The sequence below is a fragment of the Streptopelia decaocto genome (assembly GCF_964273445.1).
Source record: "Streptopelia decaocto genome assembly, chromosome: 1".
In the NCBI taxonomy this organism is placed as follows: domain Eukaryota; kingdom Metazoa; phylum Chordata; class Aves; order Columbiformes; family Columbidae; genus Streptopelia; species Streptopelia decaocto.
In genome coordinates, this window is record NC_138663.1 from 86,332,857 (window position 1) to 86,358,819 (window position 25,963).

Below are 25,963 nucleotides of genomic sequence, written 5' to 3' on the forward strand. Positions count from 1 at the left end.
AGACCATTAAAATACTTTTTCCCAGATTGTAAATTTAATCTCGAAAATTTTTAGCTATAGTTACCATACGGGTTCCAGAAAAAGGAAGTAACTGAAATTAACAGGCCTTAATCCTTAAAGATTTCAGATGGTAGTTAAAACTAGAGTGGGAGAGAGAGCTCAAATTTTAATATCATTCAGATATGTTATGAACGAAATGCAAACAATTAAAAGCATCCGTGTTCCCATCTTGAATTTGTTGCTGTCACATAGGGGTCAGTTTGTTAACCATCAATTAAATTAGTCCCCAGCTGCATGTAACAAGCTACACACATACACAGGGTACTGCAGCAGGTCAACTTCAGGACAGCCTTCAAGGCAGTCCTGTGCTGAGATTGATAGATAAGCGGGTAGTTTAAGTGCCTACCTTGGATTTATGATTGTGGCCATCCTCAGTGTAGCATACCTTTCTTCTAAAGAGCATGAAGGTTGGAGGTGGTAAAGTGCTTTTGACTGAGAAAAAGGCTGGAAATGCAAATACTGGTTTGACAGCAAAGACCCATCCTATTTCCTGGTATCCAGTATGGGGTCCTTCAGTATGTTGTAATCTACAGGACCCTTAGGAAAGATCTAAGTGACTTGAGAAATGCTTTCCAAGTATGTGTAGCATCTATGTGAATTCAAGTGTAGAAATTGGTACCTTTTTAAAAATGTCATGTTTTCCTATTTTCCTGAATGTTAATGTTTTTGACTCTTGCTGGGCACAGATACTAAGAGTTATTTGGTTACCCAGTTCCTCCTGAAATCAAATGGATTTAGCAACATGTTCCAGCTTTTGGATTAAACTTCTAGTGTCTCCTATCCACACTGGAATGGAAGTAATTTGATTTTATTTTAATCACTAAATAATTTATGTTTAGTCTTTTAGGGAAACTGGCTTATCTTTTAGATGAAGCATTGGAGGTGTTCTTTAAGTCAGAGTGAAATCATTGACTTGTGTATCATTTTCAGAGCTGAAGGGAAGTTAGTATGCAGTGAGAATATGCATTTCTCGGGTCTTCACTGGATTTGGGAGAACTAAGATTGCCACACAGAAATTAGATCTTCCAGTCGTAGAGACACTTCTCCTAATCTGCCTTGCTTAATGCCTTGTCTCTAGTGGATTTTGGCCACTGTTGTAGCTGCACAGGAGAGAGCCCCTATTGAAGACAGAAATGAAGGATCTTTGAGGCGTGAACGGGTCCTATTCATTTCCATAATGGAGTTCTAACAATAAAGTCTGGCAAACGTAGATTGTTTTAGCAGGAAACAGCCCTTTATTCTAGCATCTTGGCAGGGCTTGGGTAGAGTCCCACCATTCTTTCTCCTGCTGGCCCTTGCTTGGAGTTTCTTGGCTGATCCTGTTTTTTCTCTGAAGGGACTTCTGGTTTTATTAACTTGTTTTTGTACAGTGAACTTAATGAAAGATGCTACTTCGGCAGTCCTGGATGTTGAAGTTTTGTGTAAATTTCGCTGGTGCATATGTTGGACAAACATATTGTGAATTGTACAGTCTGTAGTGGATCACCTCTGCCTCTAGACTGTAGACTGGGGGTCTTGTTTTAGTGCTGTTTCATTGTCAGATAGAATTTTCATTTACTAATACAGCAAGTACTATTCTAGACATTCAACAATTACTTTTTCCATGACACAACTTGTGGTTTATGCTAGGACTCCAGGGTTAGAAGAACAAACATTTTGTGGAGTTGACTCAAATTACAGTAGGATCAGAAGTTGAAGTGAAGAAAACCCTTAAACATTAAGTCAGTTAAGTCACTGTAGATCACATATGTTTTGAGCTCTGCTCAGTTTGTAAGTAGTGAATTGAAATTGTTTTCCTTTTGGCCATTTGATCCCTTGACTTTTGTTAACTGTAACAATAACATTCTTGGAGTTCCAAACGCAAACAAATCACATAGCAGATTTTATCATTTTCTGTTGTATCAGGCAAATCTATACATTCACTGCACAGGATTAAATACATTTTTGTGGCCAGAGATGTCCAGTTTGAGACTGTACTGAAGTTCTTCCTGCAAGGGAAAGGAAATACATATATATTTGAATACATGTATACACACATGCAAAAATATACAATGAATTCTTATTCATTTTTATGCTGAAATGTGATGATTGCTACCAGAAATGAAATGTCTGCTTCTATTTTTTACTTCAAGATGTTTGAATTGCACTAGGGCTTGCTTCCACTTCTTGGAGGTGGCAGAAGTAATGGAAAGGTGAAGTTTACCTCATTGCTTCAGTGATGTCTGTGCAATATCTAAATGAAGAATTAGTGTTGTGTGGAGGGAGCACTAACAGGGATTTCCTCAATTTTCATGGTATAGCACATAGGTCATGTTATGAACTACTACGACAATGCTGATCATCTCTACATAACCAGGCAGATAAAACTCTGCTATGCTTCCTTTGTATTTAGATGGCACTTTCATAACTGTATAGACTAGGAAATGTTTTTGCTCCACTTACGTTGTTTATAGATAAGGGGTTTGGAGCTTTACAGTACACATTAGAAAGTGAATTAAGTGCTTCTCATTGAGTTTTCAAAGTGGGGTAAGCCCATCTAGTTCACCCACATCGGTGGGTGTCAATATTTAAGTTCCTGTGCAGAAAGATCCCAGGCTTAGGTAGTGATAAGTTTCATTTTGAGGCTCAGAGCTCCTGTATAACTATTCTAATTCCCAGAAGTATTCAGAAGCTAAAGTGAGATGAAATTCCTCCCACTCTGACAGATGGAATATTTGTGGTTTTGAATCCCATCAGTGCAATCTTCTCATTGTCGTTTCTGGTCACATACATCAGTGACAGTCAAATAGTATACCTTGGTCTTCATAGCCTCCTCCTCACAATCTGGATGCTGAACTATTAATCTCATCTGAAAGGTTGTTGGCCAGCATTCAAAAAAAAAAAAACAAAACCAAACACCAAACAAACAAAACAAAACAAAAAACACAAACAAACAAAAAAAACCACAAACACCAAACCTGATTGGTAGCATCTTCACAACTTCCCCAGGCTCATATTTTTTTTTATTTTGCCCAGGTGCACGGTTCCGACTTTGGAATCTGCCACTGTAGTTGTGTCTTGGAAATGGTATAGCAACATTTCCATGTTAATAAAAAACTCCAGGCTTCCTGATGATCTCACCAAAGATTCACATAGCAACTATTTCTGTCACTTGCTTTCACACTTGTAGATACTCTAATATCCCTGTCCTTTGGCACGGAGATTGCAAAATGGCCTGTTTTGAGCTTACCCAACAGGAGGAACAGTTCCTTTCAGGAATTCTGCCTTAATCCTAGGTCACATAGGCTTTCACTTTTCTGCTTACCAGCATTGCTTTTTACATTAACAACAGCAAAGAAATAGGGGAAGTACAAACTTTTGATGACAGAAGCACATTATGCTATCTTTCCTAAATATAATCTTTTTATAGCCACATCAAAGTTTCTTTCATAGGTGGTCTTTGACTTCTACTTGAATTGGGTTATCCATTTGCAAATATTTTTCTTGAAATCACATACTTGCCAAGATATGGAAAGACTACTTGATAGGCATGCATGGGGTGCTTCCCTTTTGCGTGGAAGAACAAAACAGTTTCAAACATTTCAAAGCTTCTTTGTTGCTTATGTAAGGTGAACAAGGGGTCCAGCTCTCTGAATTCCTGACTGAATCTCACTTTGCATCTCTGCTGGCAACAAATTAGCCCACGTAATTGCTGCCACCAAGAATGAGTATGCATTCTACTCTTCATACACTTCCACTGTTTTGGTTTGGTTTGTTTCTGGAAGGCATCCACATTTGATATCTTTGCAGAATTAAAGCAATGTCAGCACTTTGCATGTTCATCAAGGATTAAGCCAGGTCAGAACGGCCAAAGCTGCTATCACTCCCTTCAGTGGGACATTTTTACAGTTGGCCGTGCAACATTGATTGTAAATCTCTAGGAGAATACTAGCCAGTCCTCAAAGAAACACGAAGTATTACACATCTCTGGGATACCTGCACTACAGGCAGTCAGCTTCTTTTACACTGATGTACTCCAATGGGTACATCCAAATTGAGAGTTGGTAATTTGCCTGGTTTCCTGTGGACCAGTTTGAATAATACAGGTACGTTAAGTTAGAAAAGAGATCTCATTTTTATAACAAAGCAGTGAGTGTCACACACAAACTAGAGAACTTTTCATTTGATGTTTTTTGGCTTAAGGTGTGTAATAAGCAGGACTGTGACTTGGGTGGCTTGTGCTGTGGCCATTCTAGTTTCACAGGTAATGTTCTATAAACTTCTACATTCTCTAGGTCTCAAATATGATAACCCTTCATTGTACTGCCACAAATACTTGCCTGTATTGCTTTTGTTTTACATTCCTTAGATGCTAGTAACCAAGCGGCATACTTTTTTAAGCGGCATTTTATTGTGCTAGTGACTGAAAATGCCGGTGCACATTTTATATCAGTACTACAAAAACTTCCTCTCATGTAAGCCAAAAATTTCCTCTGTATACAGAAGATTTCATCAGTTGTCAATCCAGTCTGCTTGTTCAATGGACATACAGACACTACACTCATCCTATTTTCAACCCAACTGTCGAGGGTTTAGATTGCGAGGTGACAATAAAACCCTGGCAGATGTATTGTTAACCTCCTCTCCCCCCCACTTCCCCCTTTTGCCCCTCCCTCTCCCCCCTTCCCACTAAGGACAGGCGATTGGGAGGGAAAGAAGGACGGAGAGAAGACAGTTAGAAAAATTAACAATGTTTTACTAAGGCTACTGATAAGAATAGAGAAAACAATACAAAATATACAAAACCAATCTTGAACGTCTCAGCAACTGCAGAGCTGGCAACCAAAGTCCTGGATTAAACTCTGCAGCCAACCGGAGCTGGATTCAGTCTCTCACTAGGCCTCAGTTCGCAGGGATGACTAGCAAAGTCCTCTCCTAATGTCGGCCATAAGCAGAAGGGAAAAGAAGGCAAAAGGGACGAGATCCTCGTGATCTCCCACTTTTATATGAAGTATTCACGTGAATGGAATGTTATACACAGTTGGTCAGTTTCTTGGTCACTGGTTTCTCGTCGCCCCTCTCGTGAGATGTCCATCTGTGCTTATCAATAAGTTTGCATTCCATTGCTAGGTTTACCAAAACATGTGTCTGGTTCTCCAGGAAAATGCAGCTAATAAGAAGGCTTTAGCTGACAAGCAAAATCACTAAAAGAGAAACTTGTTTTTAACAAAACCAGGACACCAACCTTGGATGAAATTCCTTAGGAAGAGAATATAGCTTTTGTTAACCATTTACTTTTTGTGGTCAGTGCTTGTATCTAAACTAGGGCATCCAGATGAGCTTCTGTGCCTGTGGACACAGGAATGTGCCTTAGCTACATCCTGTTGGAGGGCAAGACCTGGCTACAAATGAACACCTCTGTGTTTGTCCTCCTTATCCACTTCTCATCTTTTGTTTGTCCTTTCTGCGGAAACAGCCCAGTCTTGTGATTTCAGGACCAACTTGCACTGATAAATACAATTTAAATGTAGTCTATGAGTATTGTCTGTCTTCAGAAAATGTTTTTTAAATTCTGCAGAAGTCCCCGATACAACTATGATTATGATATCTAAAATATTTAAATTGATAGAATTCTCTCTTCAGCATAGACAAGAAGGATCAGCTGTAGCAGTTTTTTTGTGTATGTGTGCACCATCAGGGAATTTACTGAGACTTACAAGTCTTAAGGCCTCTCAACAGCCATCAGGTGATTTTAAAACTTTCCTTTTCACCTGAGATGAATTTCAGGCAGTGACCACAAGGTGAAAGTTTTTTAACAGCTGTGTTAATTTTGGCCCCACGTGAAATGAAGCCAACTTTTCCTTGTTACAGGAAATTGCCAAATAAAATAACGGAGAGGAAGTGAACTACTCTTTGAGTTTCTAGGACAATATTCTGAAGAAATGTAGTAATTCCAAACAAAAAATATTTTTTAAAAAACTTCCCTCTAGATGTAAGTTGATAGTCTTTGTTTATATCCCATAGGGCAATCTTGGTAGCAAGCATACTCCTCACTTGAAGAAAATATATTAAAAAAATATAATAAACTCTCTTTCAGCTAGAGGTCAGAGAAGGAGCAAGAGCGATCAGATGTTATTCAGAGATTTGGATACTACTGTGATCAAAACCATAAAACTTATCTAATTTCTCTGGAAGGGAAGTATTTAGTTGTAAGAGCATTCTTCAGCTTTTGTTTTGCTTTAAGATTGTGACGTTTGGGGTCCTTAAAGTGGTTTCACCTATTAACTTAAAATCACATCAGCGTTTCATGTATAAAATAACCTATATTTATAATGAAGAAATACAGGATGTTTCGAAAAGCTGGATGCAATTTCCAAGTAATTTCAATTTGAAACTGGGTCCATCTTTTTTAAATACCCTGTACAATACACTTCTCTTTATATTTTGACAGTAGCACCTGTAGCTTGTAGCAAAGTGAATGCTAATTCTTCACTTGTTGCTATCAGTTTTATTGTATTGAAGCAGTATACATGTCTGAATGTGAGTATATACCAGTTTACAAGTGATAAATGTTAACCTATATTTCACATCTTTTGACAACATGGCATGTTTTTTCAAAGCATGTCAGTGTTCAACTGCTACCCATGTAAAGGCCTCAATTAATAAATTTTGTTAAATGCAGGTAGAAATACTTGAATCTTGAAATGCCACAAGATCTAGCCCATCTAAATAGAATTCTGATTTCTCTTCCATCCTCTTTGTTCATTGCACTTTGACCTTAAGCATGCCTCTATAGGATCAGAGGCTCAGACAGCTAGAAGAGACCCAACTAGAGATGACCTAGGGCCTCCCCTGGCCCAAAATAAAAATTAACTGCCCCTACATCTTTATCAACACATCTCTCATATATATATATAGAGAGAGAGAGTGAGAGAAAGAACCTCTCTAAGCACTCTTCTGATAAGTGCTGCTTTGTTTTCTTTTCTGTCCAGTTCTACCCTCCCAGTCTATAATACTATGTTCTATGTGCTGTTTCTCTAGCTTGTGGGAAACTGAGGTAATGCAGAACTTAATGAAAATCAGGGTATAACCTTCAGTACTTCTCCATTCTCTTAATAGCATCTGTTCTGCTATAGAAGGCTGTTAGAGTGGTCTGACATTACTAGTCCTTGAGAAATACTGCTGTCTGCTGTTTATAGCTGTAATTTCTTCTTAGTTCTTTTTTTATTCCTGCATTTTTCCAAGAATTGAAGTTAAGCTGACTCATACAGAGTAACTCCACTTAGGTGAGGTCCCAGAGTGGAGCATAAGGTTCCCTGCTTTCCCTTGCTTGCTGCTGCACTGTGTGCTCTCTGTCAGCCCACAGGACTGCATCTGGATCAGGAGGAAGGCAGACCTGGTGGAGTGCTTTGGGGAGCTGTTTGCAGAAGGCATCTGTGCTCTCAAATTTTAATTGTTTGGTTGCTGCTGGTTCAGCCGCATTGTTCAATGAATGATAACAAGTTCTTCTATGGATTTGAGTCTTAGGGGTGTTTTCCACAGTGTAATAAGCTTGTGTCTCCACTCTACATTTCCCTTGTGCCACCTTCTCAAGCAACGCCTACAGTACTGTAACTGTCACATTTTCAGCTTCTAACATTATGTGCATCTTTTAATGGATTTGGAGGCAGCATGTACTGAACTGGCCTGACCTTCATGCCTTGCCTGGCTGGCCAGAATGTTCCTGCTGATGGTTCAGCACACTCAGCTCTTGCTGAAGCCTCCTGTCAGTGAGGCACTAATTTGGCTTACCTCTTAGCACCTTACTTGTATGGTCATTGTAAGAACATAGTGTTACTGAGTCCTTTACCCTTTCACTGAGTCTGGGTTAAAAGGGTTGATAAGACCTGCAGTTAATGCCTGTGGTTAGGTAGTTTGCTTGAAGAAGCTTTATGCCTTGGCTTAAAAAAATAAAAGTAAATGGTTTGAGAATAGTTAATGCAGAGTTAAGGCTGATATAGGCTGCTGCCTGTATTGGACCATTTGAAACCATTAACTGCAGTTCTGTGTATGTCTTTGAAAACCAGGAGGTTCAGAAGTACTGTGTGTGTCAGCGTATATTGGGCTTTTGGGGTGTGCCTCAGCTTTGAACAGATGCCATAGCATGCTGTCCTTGCAGCTGATGTGGGGAACTGTAGGGAGCACAGCCTAAAAAGGCTGTCAGGTTGTGTCCTTACTACGGAAGACATCAAGGTTTAGAATAAGATCACTCACTGCTGTTGGCTGCATGCACACCCAGTGCTTGTTTCCTACACTGACTGCACAAACCCTTCCCACTCTGTGAAGTGTTATCTCCTCTTCATGTCCTAGGACCTCTGCAGAATATTTGAGCCAGCTCTTCAGTTTTGTAGACTGCTGAGTGTTTTAAAGTCCATTAGCCAGATTTTGTACAACCTGTTTCACTGGGTGCAGGAGGGAAGGGTCTGTGGCTGCCTTGGGTCCAGAGGTACCTTCTGTTGTGTGGCGGTGTGAACTGTGGCAACCTGCTGTAGATAAGCCATGTGTCTGTCAGTACAGCTGTCACTAGCACATTGAGTGGCACGTGGAGCTCATAAAGGCAAATGAGAGAATACATTTGCGGGATGCAGCATACCACATGAAAGGATCCATTTGCTTAGTCATCTTTAACAAGGCAGCATGAGAGGGCAGCCTAACCCAGACGCAGTTGTACTGTGTTCTTTTGCTAGCCCCGGAGGGCAGAGTTAAATTTATAGGGTGGGGTTGGTATGTGCTGTAAATGTTTCTCCTTTAAATGTGTTTCTCATTTTAAATATAAATATTAAAATCTTACTTAAGTTTAAATATAAATGCATTTGACATTCAAGAAAGGGGTACCAGGCAGTGCTGTTTAAATCTTAATTTAGTTCAGTTTCTGAGCAATGAGTTAATCCTTTTTCAGAAGCTATTTATCTGAAAATTTGCTCTGGTCTAAATATCTTTCTTTCTAATTTAATGTTAGCTCTTTAATCCCTAATTTTAAGAATTGAGCATGCTGAAACTTCATTTGTACTTGATGAATTGGATGTATTGAATTACCAGATCGAGATAAACATGTTTTAAAGGTTTCTACTGCAGAGAAGTAATTGCTTAAAAAGCAATAATGAAGCAACTGTAGTACATAGACTGCTTCTATGTTTCCCTTTTCCTTCATATTTTTTTCTCTCGCTAATAATATTAACACTTAAATTATCCCAGTTACGCTTTAAAATTTATGCTTTAGCTGGTAAAATCAGACTCGTCTGGTTTTCCTTCATTTTGCTGCTTAATAGCTGTCTAAAGACAGGTTTTGCTAAACTAAGATTAACAGACGAGCATATCATTTTAGCAATGAGAGCTTTGAAGTTGCACAGCATTAATGAGGGAAATAAAAAAATGTCATAGATGCAAAAGATGCAGGAGTTGGGGACTTTTGTCAGCCAAAGAATTTCTTTTGTCTCTGAGGTTGAGGCAAGTTTTTGGGTTTAGTGGGTTTTTTCCTTCCCTTTTGGATCCCTGTTGGGAGGATCTTCATGTTTGAAATTTCAAGTATTCCATTTTGTGTTTTACTTGTGTCTGTGTTTGCTTAATGCTGCTTTTTCTTCCCTTTGACTTTCACATTTTCTTTTCCTCTGGTAAATTTGAACTTGCTTCAGTTTAGGACAACTAGGGCTAAGTGAACCGCCACAGATAAAATTATAGCAAGAAGAGCAAAGTCTGTGAATGATCCTTTGCTGTTTCCTGAGTCGTTCCAATCTCATTAATCAGTACTGGTGCTGTGGAAGCTGCGTGGTGTGTTATGTCGCCAGCACAGCAGCTTCTCCGTCCCTTTCCCCCACCCCCTGCGTGCCTACACAGTGGGGAAAACTAGAGAGGGAAGCCATCAATCTTTTCTGTCATAGATGTCAGCAGTGATTCTCCTGCCGGCTTCCTGCTCTCTCTGTCGTGCCCACCACCTGTGTTTAGAATTAGCTCTGATGCTGCAGATCTCACTCAGCTCTTCACCTGTTCTGCCCTGAATAAATAGCTGTTAAAATAAAGCAGAGTAGCTAAATGCTATAGCATGTGAATAGTAACCACCCCTGTGGGTTGTGGACTGATTTCTGTTGCAGCTGCTTTTGTACTGATGCTATTGTAATACTATAATAATTTTCTGTAATGATGGGGTTTTTAGGTCTAGAATCTCTTGCTTGTGTTTCAGCCCAAAGGTTAGTTTGCAAGCAAGTCTTTATTTAATGTAAAGATGAAAATATTTATTAGATATGTTATAGATAGAGGCATAAGCCTGTCTCCCATCAGTTAGCTTGCTTTGGATAGCTTTATGAACAAAGTCTAAAGAAATTAATTAGTCTGAAGCCTTGTCCCTAGTTTCAGTTACTCAAAGAATACAATTAGCAAAAGACTCTTTGGGAGTCTTATACCTCTGTGTCTGGTTAGTGGGGGTCTTGAAAATGTAAGCGTCTGTCTTCCCCATCACTGGGTAGGTTGAGAAGCTGAGATGTACTGCTTCTGTACTCCTAGGGCAGGATTAATGTCATAATCTTGTTGTCTGTTGTGTGAAATAATGGATCTAACCCAGACTCTAACCAGCCCAACTTTTATGTATATTTTTATATAATTGTATAAATGTTTTCCTGTGCAGTGCTGGGAATTGTCTGTCAGCTTTCTCCTGCCTCCCTGACTGGATGCTAGCTTTTTCTATCTTCAAAACCCACTAAGAGATGAAAGTGTTTATGAGGCATAAGGGTTCCTTATAATTGTAGCTTGTCTGCTGTCATTTCAAGTGTATGATGGCAATATTTATGTAGAGTTATAAAGAAGAGAGGCTCTGAAAACTTAAGTCCTGTGAACGCTTTCACTTGATTTTATTTGTGTAATACCTTTGTGAATTGGAGAAAGTGTATCATGACTGATTATACTACATATTTGAGAAGCAGTTTTCTGTTGACCATGTGAGGAAAATACATGTATTCAACAGGTAAATAGTTGTATTAAATCCTCATAGAATTCATAAAGCTAAATATGAAAGGTACTAAGGTACTAACATGGGATGTTTTTATCTACATGGATTTTTTCAATGTGAATTCTCCACACTTTCAGAGACTTGAATTGGTTTCTTCTTTTGAATTAATACAATTGGAGGCTTCCCAAATCACTAGTTACCTCTCCAAACAGCTCTATTTTGTAGCCATGGTTTGTGTTTCAATATGATGAGCATGTCATGCTTGAGTTTGCGTGTTGCTTATCTGGGTCAATTTAAAAACAACAACAAATCTTCTGGTGAAGTCTTAAAAATCCTTTAAAAATAAAATTTAAATGAAAAAAGATAACTTCCTGTAGTTTTAAAGGAAGCAGAGGTGTCTTCTTATACTAATAAACAAAGGAGACTTACAATTTTAAATGTTGCAGATGTGGTGCTGAGCTAATGGAAGGAGTCCTGTAACTTTACGGTCAGTGATACAATTAAATGCTTTCAGCAATTGGGTCATCTTCTGCTTTCCACTTGATTTTTAGTTTGGAAAAACAATTCTAGATTATGGTTAGCTGTACGCTTCCATGCTTGTTTTTAAAGGAGCCTTGAACTCTTATTTTCCAGACTCTCTAATCTTTAATTTTTAAAACTTTTTGTCACAGATTTTTCTAAAGTAACTACTAATATTTTAATTTCCATTTTTAAGCTTGTAAATGTTTCTCCTGAGTAGATTCTTATCTTTTTAAAAGATGTCTTGTAGCTATTGTGTTGTTTAGATATCAATTATATATGTATATGTAAGAGTAATATGGAGTCAAATTGTATGGATATCTAAATTAGAGGGTGTTAACAACGTAAATTTGAGTCATCTGAAAGTCATGGAATGAAATAGAGAAACTTTATTGTGAAACTTTTTCGTGAAACTTTTTCTACAGCTGCAGATGGTTTAAGGAGCATATGGCATCCTGCTCTGGAGGTTGCAAAAGGCTTTTAAACACAATTGGAAATGCAATATGTACGGCTACCAGCATCCAAAGAACTGCATAGCTGCTTTTAGGATTTAGTGCTGCTGGGCTGTGGAACAGCTTGGAAGCTTTTCTGTGTGCTTTTTAACAGACAAAAGAATACTGTGTCTGCTTTCTGAGGTGAACATTTTAACCCCTAAAATTGATTGTCCTCCAGGTTTCCTATAAATAGTGAAAGGTCTTGTTTCCTGATGCAGAATGGCTGATCATGCTTAGTGTGTGAAAATAGTTTGGCCCACTAAGGGTAAAACAACAACAAACAAAAAACACACACACACAAAAGAAACAAAACTGAATGTCAGTCTAAGGTAGCTCTATTTTTTATCTTCTCTTTGAAGATTTTTTTGCTTTGGTAGATTGTTGTGAATATAAGTTTAAGGCAGTTTGCACGTTTCTTTTAAAGATTCATTGGTCTTCGAGTCGGTCTGCCCATTTCATTAATAACATGAGAAAGCTGTGTATTATCTGTATATTTCCCTATATGACTGAACAGCATCGAGTTGACTTTACTAATATTCTTTCACAAAATTCTTTCAGATAGATGAGCATGCTGCTAACACCTTCTTTCTGTTAAAAATAAAGCTGTTTGTGATAGTCTTTAGGAGGCATGCAGATAGGATTTCCTTAATTCTAGCAACTTTGGTGTGTTCTCCAGTTCTGGCACATTTGTCTCGTGAGCAGGGAATGAATGTGGATTTGACTTCCAAGTTGAGGCCTTGACAATTGTAGCTTTCCTTACTGCAGGTGTGGCGTATGAGAAAAGCACTGCTTGGGTCCAGGAGAGCAGCACTGGATTTTGGAAGCTATCATCTTTTCCAGTATATTCTTTTGTATTGAAAATGGATGTGATCATATGTAGGTTGTTGGAGACAGAGTCTAGCCATCCTGCTCTGGGACAAGAATGTAATACTTATTACTCATTATTTGAAAGCATTTGGATGTTGACCATTTTTCAGTATAAGGACCAGCAGTTGTTCATCTCATCATGAAAAAGGAGATTAGGTAAGGGAACACTTAAATCTTAACGGTTTTGAGCCAAGCTTCATTTGGAAATGCTGCTGAGAAATGCAACATGGTGTTTGGAATAGCCATGCAGAAGTCTTATTGAGAGAAAACAAATAATGGATGTTAAAACATCTGTCAGATTCCACTCCTGTTAAGAGCATGGTGATTAACATGCAGCAGTACGAGTGTAGGTGCACACACCACACAGAGTTAAACATACGAACAGCAGGCTCACACTGTGCTTACTACAGATGTCTGAATGAGTGAGTGCCTGTGGGCTGGAGCTGCATGTCTTGTGGCTTTCACTCTGCTCCATTGGGAAGTCTTCACTCCTTTTGTTTTTATCCCTTTCCAACTCCAGTACTTTTGAGCACACAGATCCCATCCCCTGACCTAAGAGCTCCATTGAAGTGCATTCCAGCCCTATGATTTCATGGTACCAGGCAGAACTCCCCTGCCACGCTGCTATGCTGCCCGCCGCTTCTCATGGAGTGAACAAACAGGGAACATAAACTCTCTCCAAAGGGGCAATGTTCTCTGTGTATTTTTAGTGCTAGAAATCCAAAATTAATTTAAGGGTGTTTTGTGGGGCCTTTTTTTAATATAGACTTCCGCTAACACAATGGAATATTTCATACAACCCTATTTGCTGTAACATCTCATGCTTCATGTTGTTAAATGGCATCAAAGGAGTTAAAGATGAAAGACTCTTAGTCAACTGGTCCCTCAGCTGGGAGTCTGTGTGGTTTGTTCTTTGTAATATATTTGCTAGTGCTTTACTCAGGTCCAGCCTAGCTCAGTTTTCATTATTGGATTTACTCGTTTCTGCAAATTCCATGCTTAGGTTAAGTAATCACTGAGCTTAGACTCAGTATAATACTGCTACTGTTTGTTTCTCATGTTTAACTTGGTATTTATTGCCCATATACTGAACAAACCTTTCATAAGTAGTTGTTTACCATTTGAATGTACAAGCACCATTAAAGATGCCACACTTGCTTTCACAGGTACACTCTTTACTGGATAGACAGAGATCTTTGTTATCTCTTTATATGAAACTGTGTCCATTTTACATTGTACTTGCATGTTTTCTTTGCAACATGTAGTGTGTCACCAGTTGCTAACTTATACAGTGTTACAATAAACCTATGTTTAATTAGCTTCATTGATACCCTTAAACATTTGGAGTTAGTACAGAGTTTGTATCTGTAGTGTATGTTGAAACACTGATACTTTGTATTTTCTTGGTGAAAAATGTCCTCAAACTACCTACTTAAATATCTCTGTTGCATTTGTACCATCTGAGTGCATGATTCTCAAATTAGGGGACATAATTTTACCAGTACATCAGATATGTTCATAGTGACTTAATCTACAGTGATCTGGGAAGGGGAAAAGGCGGATAATGAACATGTTGTGGGACACATATGAAGCAGAGGCTGCAGCTGCAAGGGAATGGAGTCTGCATGACTTGGAGACCCACAAGGTTTGTAGGCAGAACCGTTCTCCACAGGCTCAGGGTGCCAGCTCTTTTCGGGTCAAGGTATTGGCACGTAAGCTGATCTATGCTGACTGCACAGAGATTCCTGCTTTCTGGTATAACAGACAGTTATCCCAGAGGGTAGAGTTCTTTCTGTACTGAAGTAGCACTAACTGAGGGTCCCAGGGATGAGAACTAATAGCATCAGGGGACATTTCAGGTAGTGCTGTCTTTGTCTAGACTGCAGCTGAAAGATGTGCAAGCTTCTGCATCATGCTTTAACACAGTCATCCTAACATTCTTTATTTGATGCACATCCATAGCGGATTTCTAGAACACCATAAAATTTCCTAGCTATTCTAACAGTGCAGGTAGGAAACATATTTAATATGAAGTTGCTGCAGTAAGGCAGTAATAGCTTCCTTACTGTATGGCATTCTCTGTGCCTCCTTACTGTCTTGATATACCATTCAGAAGCTCTTCTGGGAAGCACAAGATGGGGAACCACAAGTGGAGGAAGAAGAGAATACAGTAACATGAGAGGAATTAACTATCTAATAAGAAAATGGAGATTAGGGCTGTAAGAAGCTATAGCCTGTATAAAAAAGAGCAATTAAACAGGCATATAAAAGGGCAGTGGAAAGCAGGAAGCACTGGGAGGAGAAGTAATTGTGGGAAGGAGCATCAGGATTTGGACTGAGTGAGGAGAGGCTGGGAGAAGAGGAAATGTGCTCTGAAAAACAACCAGCTGTTCTGGGATCCCTGTAGGGCCAGAACATCATCTTAGTGATCATATATTTATAGCCTGTTTTCTTCTTGAGCTCTTATTCTCTTGGTGAAGAGCAGGAACATGGAAAGCAGAAGACAAATATTATGCCTGTGAAGTACGTGTTGCATTGGCTAGCAACAGCTCTACACCATTAATAATAGAGGGACAGCTTTGAAGCCTGGTGGACGTCAAGTTTCTACAAGGCTTAATTTAATTTATGTATGTTGGGATTCTGTATGCCTTCTTTTCTAGGTGGGCACCTGGCCCTTCTCAGTGTTAACAAAAAAACTGGCTGCCGTCCTTGGGCCATGTAGTAGCTTAATGGGAGGTGAGGGGCTTCTGCAAGTGGTGATGAGTGCTCTAATGCATATTCCTAGAAAAATAAGGAATCAAATGGCAAACAAGGAACTGAGTAGCACAATTCCATTTTTATGTAATGGAGAAAAAGGTCATGTTTGGTCAAGAACATGTAGCACAAGAACTGGAAATTAGAATTGCTGTTGGAGGAAATCATGTGCTTTTCATTGCAGAGACTACCTTGGAGCTCCTGTGCTGGAGGTTCTCCAAGAGCACTTAGAAACTGACTCAAGAATATACCTTAAAGTCAAGCAGATATTTGGGATGGGGTGAGAGGGTTACCACCTGGACTTAAATGTGTAGGCATTTATGTGAGCAATAAAAATTAGCATGCTACTAGCCCGAACCTGCTCTTGTCACTGCAAACACTTAAACATTGGATAAGAAAACTGTCTTGATCTGAAAAAGAGGCTTACTTTGAAAGCAAAGAGAATTTTTCAGCAAGTTGTGAAGGAAATGGGCTAGGCTCTTCTGAGCTATAGATCATGTAAAAAAGACAAGAAAAAAAAATCAGTCCTACTCTGCTTGGAAACACTTTCTCATTGATTTTTCTTGAGTCCGAGTGAAAATTAATTAAGTCAATTTGAAGTCCTTTTTCTTTTTAATAGTTAAAAATCATGGTTCTTGGCCTAGACTTTTGGTGCAATTTTCTGTGGTTTCATGATTGTATGGCTTTTTTTTTTTTTCTCTGCCATACATTTTTAAGAGATTCGCAGAACTGGAGATGAACTATGTCAGTAAATAAATTCTCTCTACTTTGTTATAGATGTTGCTTATAAAATTTAGCAGGAAAAAAAATGTCATGCAGCCAGAGGCATAATGAAGTTGATGTTCCTGCTGCACAACAGAGTCTGAAGGTTTGTATTGTGCAGCTTTGTGACTGGGATTCCCTGCTGAGGTTGGTGGGACCCTCATTTATAAGTTGAGCAGTCTTGCATGCTATTACAACTTGGCACATAACAAGCGTTTTCACATAAAACATTGCTGAGTTACTTTCTGAATATGTTGGAATTCTTTGGAAAGGTCGGGGAGGTAATTGATCATATGCTGACAGCTTGGGGCAGTGAGAAAATGGTCAGATGGAGGGCTGGGATGCAAGAAAACAAATTTTCCAAGATGGTAACTGTCACTTAGCCAAGCTATACACACTTTAAGCTTTTTAATCTTTGCTCAAAACCTCAGCTTCTTACTCATTTTTTGCTGCTTCTCTGTGAACTCTGTTAAGATTTTGACATTTTACTGGTACTGATGCATCCACAGTATTCCAGGTGTGATCTTGAACTATAACAGGACTTCTTTGTAGAGCCCTTTCAGAAACTCTACTGCTGCCAAGATGGGTACTTTCAGAACTTCGATAATCTCTTTCATAATTCTTTGACCTTTGGGTCAAGGACTAGGTTTCTTTCAAGAACAGCTCAAAATGTTCTTTCCAGCTAGAAAAATAAGACTTCAATGTTCATGGGAGTTAAGATGGCAATCTACTGGGACATCGCATATGTTTACAACAAAAATGTTTTAATTCCTCTGTGCTGTGATCCTAAGTTTCTGTATCAGAGTGGATAATATGCTAAAGAGAGACATACAGCTTCAGCACAAAAAGGATGAAAGAATCTACCACTTGGTTTCTAAGATCTAGTTTTCAGTGTTCTTGTTTACAGCTATGTTTGTTTGCATATGCAGTCTTACAGCTTAGAATTATGGTAGTTGTCAGTCTCTCTGCAGGAAGATTGAGTATTTTGACTGACTTACTGTAGTTATTTTTAGTCAATCCTGAGGTCATGTATACATTAATATATTAGCAGGAGAAGACAAGAGACAGGTGTAAGTGAGGCTTTATTAATGACTTTAAAATGTAAAAGAATCTGTCAAAAAATGCATGTGTTAATTTTACCAATGCTTTGTGACAGAATGTGGTCGTGGATCGAATTTTCTCTGGTATTCAGCCGACTGGGACACCTCATCTGGGTAACTACCTCGGAGCCATTCAGAACTGGGTGAATCTGCAGGAAGAGTGCAGCTCTGTGCTGTATAGCATTATGGATATGCACTCTCTCACCATGCCCAAAGAGCCAGCTGTCCTGCGCCAGAACATACTGGACACCACTGCTGCCATCCTTGCCTGTGGTATTGACCCAAAGAAGTGTTTCCTGTTCCGACAGTCACTGGTTAGTGCTCCTGTTACGTTAGATCTGTTTCTCATGAAATGGCTTTCCAGACATGCTAATGAATGGGCATAGCATTACTGAACTCTTTTATCATCTTTGTGTCGGTGGTCCTAGAAAATGTTAGCAATGTTGGATTTCAAACTTACCGCTTCCTGCTGTTTTGAAGTGGCTGAAATCATGATTGAGAAGTTCATTTAGGGATAAGTACATTTTATATTTCCAAAACAGAGCTAGAAGCTTGTGCAGGTTATGAGTAATATACCAAAAAGACCTGTTAGGAGAGTGTTAATTTAGCTCAGTAAGTGTCACTTTAGTCACAAAAGGTTAACTCATAAAGGCATAAGCACAGCCTGTGTTACCATAAAGGCAAGTAAAACATGTCTCTATGGTTTCATATCAGCACTTACCACTTAATTGGCCAGCTGAACAATATCTCCAATAGGTGATTGGCATGGTAAGTTTTGTGTCAGCTCCATCGTAATCACCAGGGAGTGCCATTTTCTTTTAATTTTTTTTCCCTTCTCTGCTATAAGCTCCTTTTCATATGTACCTTTTTCCACCTGATCTGATAATTCTTATGTAAAATATTAGCATCTTCTGACCACGTCACCTTTCTACTTGGCATCTGTCTGCGTAGTCTATCGCATGCTGCGTTTTCCTGGGACACAGCTTAGTTTCTTGCTTGATTAACTTTCTGTAGTTCTCTCTAAACTGACAAACTTCTGCAGTTTCCCACAGTGGCAGAAGTGTAATAGCTTCTGCTCTTGTGAAGACATCTTTAAACTGATGTCCAACTTGCAACGGAACTGCAAAGTTCATGTGCACAAGGTCTGAATTTTATCAGTGTGAGAGGAAATCATGGTATTACATTCCTCCTTTGAACACGGTTCTTTACAGGCAGAGTTTCCTGTGGTTGTCAAACTGCGAATGACAGTCATAGCTCCATATCCCTGGTGTATATTGATATGATGAAGACAGATACACTTCCTGCTTCACTTTTCCTCTGTATTAAAAAAAACAGTCAGAATTATACTCAGAATTATAGCACAGATATGTTTAAGTTAATTTATCCTTTTTCAAATCTGTTTATCCTTTTAAGTAAGTTAGCAGCTTGGGTTTTAATTTGGCTCTACTCTGACTTAGCTTCATTCACATTGACGCTGACATTAACTGGAATAATCTCAAGGTAAGTTACAAGGCAGTAACGCAGTAAAAACCAGTCTGGAGTTTTGTTTACTCTTGTTTTCAAGCAACTGAACTGTTCAATTAGTAATTGACTCTGTGTTATAACTAGATGCGCAGAAAATACTCTTCAGCCTAGAAGAGAGATAATTTGCAGGTTACGGTTAGAGAGGAATAAAGTAAAGATTTATAAAACTGCAAGTGAAATGGAGAAAATAGATAGGGAACAACTGTTTTATCCACTAAAGAATGTGAACAACAGGTACCAAAATAAGTTAGCATCTGGTAGATTCAGCACAAGCAAAAGAATGCTGCATTTCATGAAGTCTACAATTGGGCTACAGAGCTCCTTGACACAGGACACAGCACATGCTAAAAAAATGTATGAATTCAGAAAAGGACTTTACAAATTAATCTGAAAAAAATGTTGAGGACTATTACATACCTGAGGGTGCCACTTCTGCAAGAAGTGCTGCAACCACATTTGGGATAGTATTTGTGCTTTTCTGTACTTAAGCTCTTTTCTGATGGATATGGATATTTGAGCTGTTCCAGTGTTGCTTTTCTTAGGTTCTTATGAGTCTAAAAGCTAAACTATTGTTGTTCCAGGTCTTGCTAAAGGCAACACACAGACTTCCCTGGAAGCCATCAGATTATCAGTAAGAATCTGAAAGCACATTGTATCTTTCACAATATAACAGTGTTGAGATTGAGTCTTTGAGTCTCCAAAGAGAAAGTATCAGCCTCAAGAAATGGAGGGCTGTAAGTGATGATTCTACAGAACCAATACAGTCAGCAAGCAATTAAAACTTTGGATTGCTACACTTGAAGAATGTTCAGCTTTATCAAACAAAAGTTTCCACCAAAGATGATTTTGGTTTATGTTATGGTGGCTAGGCTGGCCTCTGTTAAATAGACTACCTTTTATCCTAATTTTATGAGTGTTTTTAACTGTCCAGATCTAGTGTTTTTTCTTCTTATTCAACCTAAGCCATTAACTGTTTGCCTTCTGTGGCCAGTGTCTGCTGTCTTGAATCATATTCTTAGTAATACTTAGTAGACATATATCAATACAACTTTCAGAAGTGGCTGATTCTAGCATACTTTTGTAAGCTCATTGTCACACTGCAAGCAGAAGAAGGACTATTACAGTTGTTTGTGAATGCAGACTGTTTCAGTAATGGTTCAGGCTGAAGTGGCTTGTTGACGTCCCAAAAATAAGTCTATTCAAGCTGCATGTAGTGGTCAGGTATACCCAGAAATGCACAATGGACCAGGCATTCCTCTGGAAGCAATTAAAAGGAGTATCTGTGTGCAACTCTTGATGCAAGGAAAGGAGACAGGAACCTTGCTAATGTGATTATTGGTTTAGTATGGTAATGAAATAGTATGCAATGGAATGTCATAATATTGAGGTGATTGTTTCTAAAAACAAAGGTATAAGATGATTGCAGCTACTGCTAATCAAAAAAGTCTGTTGCTTGATTTTGGATTGGTAATTGCTCAGTTTTCAAAAAAGGAGCTGGTCTGTCCTTTTCAGCCACTGTAGCAGTCTCCAAGTGTGGTCTAAAAGGCCACAAATTTGCTTATAAACATTTGGCTGAAGTGTAAAGCAAAGTGACCAAAACCAATTGCATACTGAAATAGGTTGTACTTCCAGAGGTCATCTGGAAAGCAGTGAAAATCCAGCTCCAAATAGAAAACTGGTTTAGGTATTTGGTTATGGGCAAAGTAGCTTTCTCTTTTCAATACCAGATCAAACTAATAATTGAGAGACTTCTCAGTAGATTAACATGGTACAATTAGTGCTGTGTTTTCAGTTCTGTCTTGAAAATTCCCAAATCTATAGATCACAAAAGTGCTACTGCAGTTACTTCTAATTGGCACTTCTCGTTTTTTTTAAACATGCAATGAAATTATTAAAAAATACTAACTTTTTGTTTTAATCACCAAAACCAGCTACAGCGGACGACTGGTAACACTCTAATTCTGTAGTGGTATATAGCATAATTAAATTCTTGCACTGCAAAAGTATGCTGGTAATGGTAAGCTCCCATTAAGGGAATTGCTCATACAGTCACTATTGTAAATGCTCCTTTGTCCACTTACTTCCTCTGCGTTAACTTGGGCAAGAATGGTCTAGAATTGCTGAAGAGGGCTTTGTTTGTTTATTTGTTTGGCTTTTTCTGTTCTTTCTGTTGCTGCCTGTATTGGTTCTCTGGAATATTTTTGCCATATGTGAGAAAAAATATTGATTACCCTGTTTCTCAAAAGGCATGTGCATTTGGTAAGGATTTCACTGTCAGTAGACTGTTTACAGCAGGGTTTATGCAGATCGTATCTCTAATCCAGAGCTATCTGAAATACCTGCCTCCATAGTTTTCCCACATTTTATCATCCTTTCAATACAAGCAAGAGAAAAAGGGCTGAATAATCACAGGTGGACTGCTGGGAAGAAGTGTGGTGAGAAGAGATACCTGTCACATTTACACTAGACTCAAAAGGTGCTGCTGCGATAAGGATACAGGTGAAGCTGTCTTGGAGTCCCAGGACTTATTTCAGTGATGTCCTTGCCTTGTGAGTAAAATGAAATAAAAGTCAGAGGAAGTTTGCATAGACTGATTTTTATTGTATTGCTTATGGCATCTGTTCTAATGTATCAGGTATGCAGCAAAGTTTCCTATAAATGGAAAGTGCTAGTTTGATGAAAATTAGATTTATATACGTCATAGAATCTACCATTTGTAAATTATAGTTTTTTTATTATATATATAAACAGAAAGTTAACGGCTGGCTATATATTTGGTCTCCATACGTGGCAGCTCACCAAATAACCTCCCACACTTTCATTACCATATACAAACTTGAACTCTTGCTTAGGGAAGTAGTGGCTATGAAGAGCAAATGGTGATAACTTGAAAATACTTAGAAGCAAGAAGGATGATTATTAATATTTAGAGTAGTATTTGGAATTGCATTGTCTGTGAAGGGTTATAAATGAGCACATTTAATCTGAATATCTATGAAAACACAATTGTGGAATGTATTGGACACTAGAATGGCCTCCCAGTGAGAGCAGCTCTTTCATTGCAGCTTGATTAATTATATTTTCTTAAGTAGGAAGACAAGTCATAGGAGAGTGACAATTTCTGTAAGAATAAAAATAAAACTATATGCATATTTCAAAATTATGCTTTTTATTTGGATCACAGCTATAAGAGAAAATAATGTCAATGTAAGCTTCGAGTGGCTGCCTTTGCCTACTAGGCATAAAAGAAAAGTAACAGAATAATGACTTATAAAACATGTCCTGAGAATACTAGAAGAAAGAGCAAATGTATTCCTTAAATTGTACCATAACTGATAAAAGCTGTAACAGTCGTCTTTCATAAAACCCTGAATGTTTTATTAAAAACAAAAAGGACTACAGGGGAGGGGGAAATAAGGAAGACAGTAAGCAATCTGCACACATGGTAAGCTTATATGGTATAAACCATTTTCTCTGATTCCTAGTGGGTACAATACACATTTCAGTTCTTACCCATAACCATCTTGTATCTCATCTGCTTCACAGTCAAAACAATTTTAGAAACGGCTGTTGCTTTTATGTGGTCTCAGGCAGTTCTTTCTGTCCACCCACCTATCGTAGTAGACACATGGTAAATGTCCCAAGAGAAACTAAAATTCCGTCAGAGTTGATTCAGCAAGCAGTGGTTGATATGCTGCAATATGCTGCACTAACACTTCTCTGAGGAGTTCTGTGAGTTTCTGGACAACGTAACATTCAGTTTCAGGGCGGAAAATTGCAGTTTTCAACCTTCTGGATGGGGTGATTTATTTTTTTAATATAATCAGCTGCAGTATTCTTGCAGTGTGCAAGCAAATTGAAGCAGTAACTCTGGGAGGTGGGAATTTGCCAATTTGTCTTAGCCTTAACTCCAAAAGCCAAAATACAACAATTTAAATGTGCGCACTAACTGTTTCACTGCTATTATTTTCCAGAAATATCCAGCTGCTTTGTTTTGTGGGCAGAGTTTGAATGGATTCACACTACTTCTTGTCCAATTTTCAGAGGAGCTTAAAAGCTTCCATTGCATCATAGCTTATAAATTCATTTAAGTACATTAATTTAGCATGGTCCATTGAAAACTTCCTGTTGTAGGAGGAACTATGTGACTATTTAATGTAGAAAATTATTCTGCTTCTCTCATCCCTCTGTTTTCTCCCTCATAGGACTGGACTAGACATAACTAGAGCTCAGCGGGAAGAGAAGTCACAGTTCAGTAGGGTTTCTTTTTTCTTTTCTTTCCTTCTTCCTTAATTTACCTGGTTTATTTCATACTATTATGTAGCTGTTATATGTTCCTCTCTCCACCAGTCTTCTGGATACCCCAGGCTAATTAATCAAACAGTATTGTGTGTTAGACGAGGAAAATGTTTCTGAAAATAAGTTCATTTCATAATGAATAAAAGGAGGGAAGAGAGTTCCTGGAACAAATTACTGTGCTCTGTCTGGCTTTATAACCAGTATAACCTGATTCCAGCAGGGGTATTCTTGGTCAGGATCTTTGGAAAGGAGAAACAGATCTTATTTCCATAAGTTTTATCAAAACGAGGATAAGTTATTAAATTGTTTAAAGGTAATAGTGAAAGCTGTAAATACTGATAGATTTACCAATGATAGTTAGATAACCACCCCCCAATTCAACACATTGCTTAACATGTTTTACAAATCAGATGCTGCCTTTGTAACTGTGAACATATCCACCTACACTTGAATTATTTCTTTGAACAGGAATTTGGGATACCATGTCAAATTTTCGCTCATTAAAGTATCTCACTGGACTTTCAGTTACTGTGTGCATTTGATTCAAGAGCAGTCTGATTTCTCTTGTTTATAGCCCTGTTATTCTCTCTAGCTGTGTAGTATAAAGAGGCTTTACTATATATCTTGAACATATTATTTACAGCCTTAGGCATTAAAAAAATCTTACCTCTTATTCAAGGAAAACAAACATGAGCAGCATTTGTTTCTTAAAGGCCTCTTAATTTTTTTGGAAGCACTAACTGGTGCTTCTAGGAAAGACAAAAATACTTTTTAAAAAGGTTTCATTTCTTTTGAGATTTAGGACACTTTCTCTTCCTCTCCTCAGATTTCTCTTAGTACATAGCTATCCAAATTACCTCCCCACACCTGTGTGTTTGTGCTGTCAAAATCAAATCTTTGAAATTTATTACCCATTTAAAATGTAGCCCATCATGAGGTTACACTGCTGAGGGGAAGCTGTTTCCACGTAACAGACGTGCAGCAGATTTGCGGTGCCTTACAGAGAGGGGCTATAGGTTGCAACTTGAGGAAATCCATCTTGAAAATGAAACATTGTGTCTCTTTTTGCAGGAAGCCACTTCAGTTGCCAATACACACTTTGTATAATAAGCCTCAGAAAGCTGAGTTTCAGTGTCACTGATTGGCCTCCTTTCAGATCTGCTCACAGTGTCCATGCCTTTCCCTCCGTTATTTTTTTTGAATCTCATTGCTTACTGTCTTCCTCAGCTGTATGTCTCAGCATGAGAAGTCATCTAGAATTATTTGAACTAAAAGTACCTATTGGTTTTCCATGTATATATCAACTGTGGCTGTGGCCAGGGAATAGCAGCAGTAACTCAGTAGGGAATAGCCAGGATTGAGGACAAAGCCTTCTATGTAACTGCTCATTATCATTTAGTAGTGGACATCCCTGTTAAATAAGTGTGCTTAAAAAAAAAAATAAAAGGAATCTGACTATGCAGACTCAGGCTTGTTGGGCCACAGGAAAGGAATATAAGTAGCTTGCTCTGGAGATCACTCTTTGATTAGTGATTAGTAAGCCAGATCGTGGGGGATGCTTAATGCAATGGAAATTGAAGGAGGAAATGTGTCGCTAGTAATAGCAGAGAGATGACCATCTCGAACCTTTGAGAATTGTTGATGGTTTTTACAGACTTGCAACAGATTAGGAAAGAAAACTGTGCTAAAGTGTGTGAGAGCACAGAGCAGGAAAAAAAAAGAGAGAAACTTGATGTATTTACTGAGAAAAGCAAAGGGTATGATTTGCACTGTCTAAAAATGGATTCACTGTATGGATCTGGTTAAGCTTTTTTTGTGAAAACTGCTAAGTGGGAAATAGTTGGCTTTGTAAGGGAAACAATAAATAGAGGACTTACAAGACTGTTAGTACTCCAAGTATTTTCAGCTGAGCTGCAAGAAATATTTCCTGAAAAAAATATTTATATTGAAAACAGGCAATTATATTCTTTCAGGATACAAAAGTAGCTGGAGTTGACATGAAGGATTTAATGGTTTAGATAGCTGTTTTTCAGAGTTACCAGGGATTGTGACATTCTTGGAAGCTGGTTTGACATACAGTTTAGGAACTGTCACTGGTTGTAAGTTTCATTTTTTGGAAATGTAATTCTGTTTTTCTGCATTTTGTAGCATTTTTATACTAGGGTATCTGCGGGACAGAGCACTGCTGAGAAACTGATGTCTTCATTGAAGAAGAGCTAAGCTTATTATTATCTGTTATCTTTGGGAAGGTGACGCATTCCTGAAGTATGTTGTAGCTCCAGAGGGTACTTCTGTTATCAGATTTTTTTTTTAAATACAAACAAAATTAAGTTCATGTATACACAGATTAACCTTATTTGATTGGAACTCTGTAGAATCTTATTTGCTAGAGTTGTAGTTAGATTTTGCATGAATTAAAAACAAAACAAAAAAACCAAAACAACAACAACAAAACCAAAACACCAATCGTATTACACTACAACTGTCTACATATAGCCTTTATCAGGATGGCCACAGAGATAAAATTTTTGGATGCAATAAATTGTGTCCTAGTTTTACAGTCAGTTAGAAATTATGCCATACTACATTTACTTTTGAGTGATGCACAGGACCCAGTTCAGGATGTT

General features: G+C 38.3%; 1 protein-coding gene across 3 annotated transcripts in view; it reads left to right on the forward strand.

Moving 5' to 3' along the window:
• WARS2 (tryptophanyl tRNA synthetase 2, mitochondrial) overlaps window positions 1-25,963 on the forward strand; it is a 43,066-nt gene that overhangs the window by 5,069 nt on the left and 12,034 nt on the right. For all 3 annotated transcript variants that reach the window (XM_082070249.1, XM_082070251.1, XM_082070250.1), the window contains exon 2: window positions 17,570-17,827. In XM_082070249.1, the coding sequence (XP_081926375.1) occupies window positions 17,570-17,827 (258 nt within the window). The remainder of the gene's footprint in view (window positions 1-17,569; window positions 17,828-25,963) is intronic.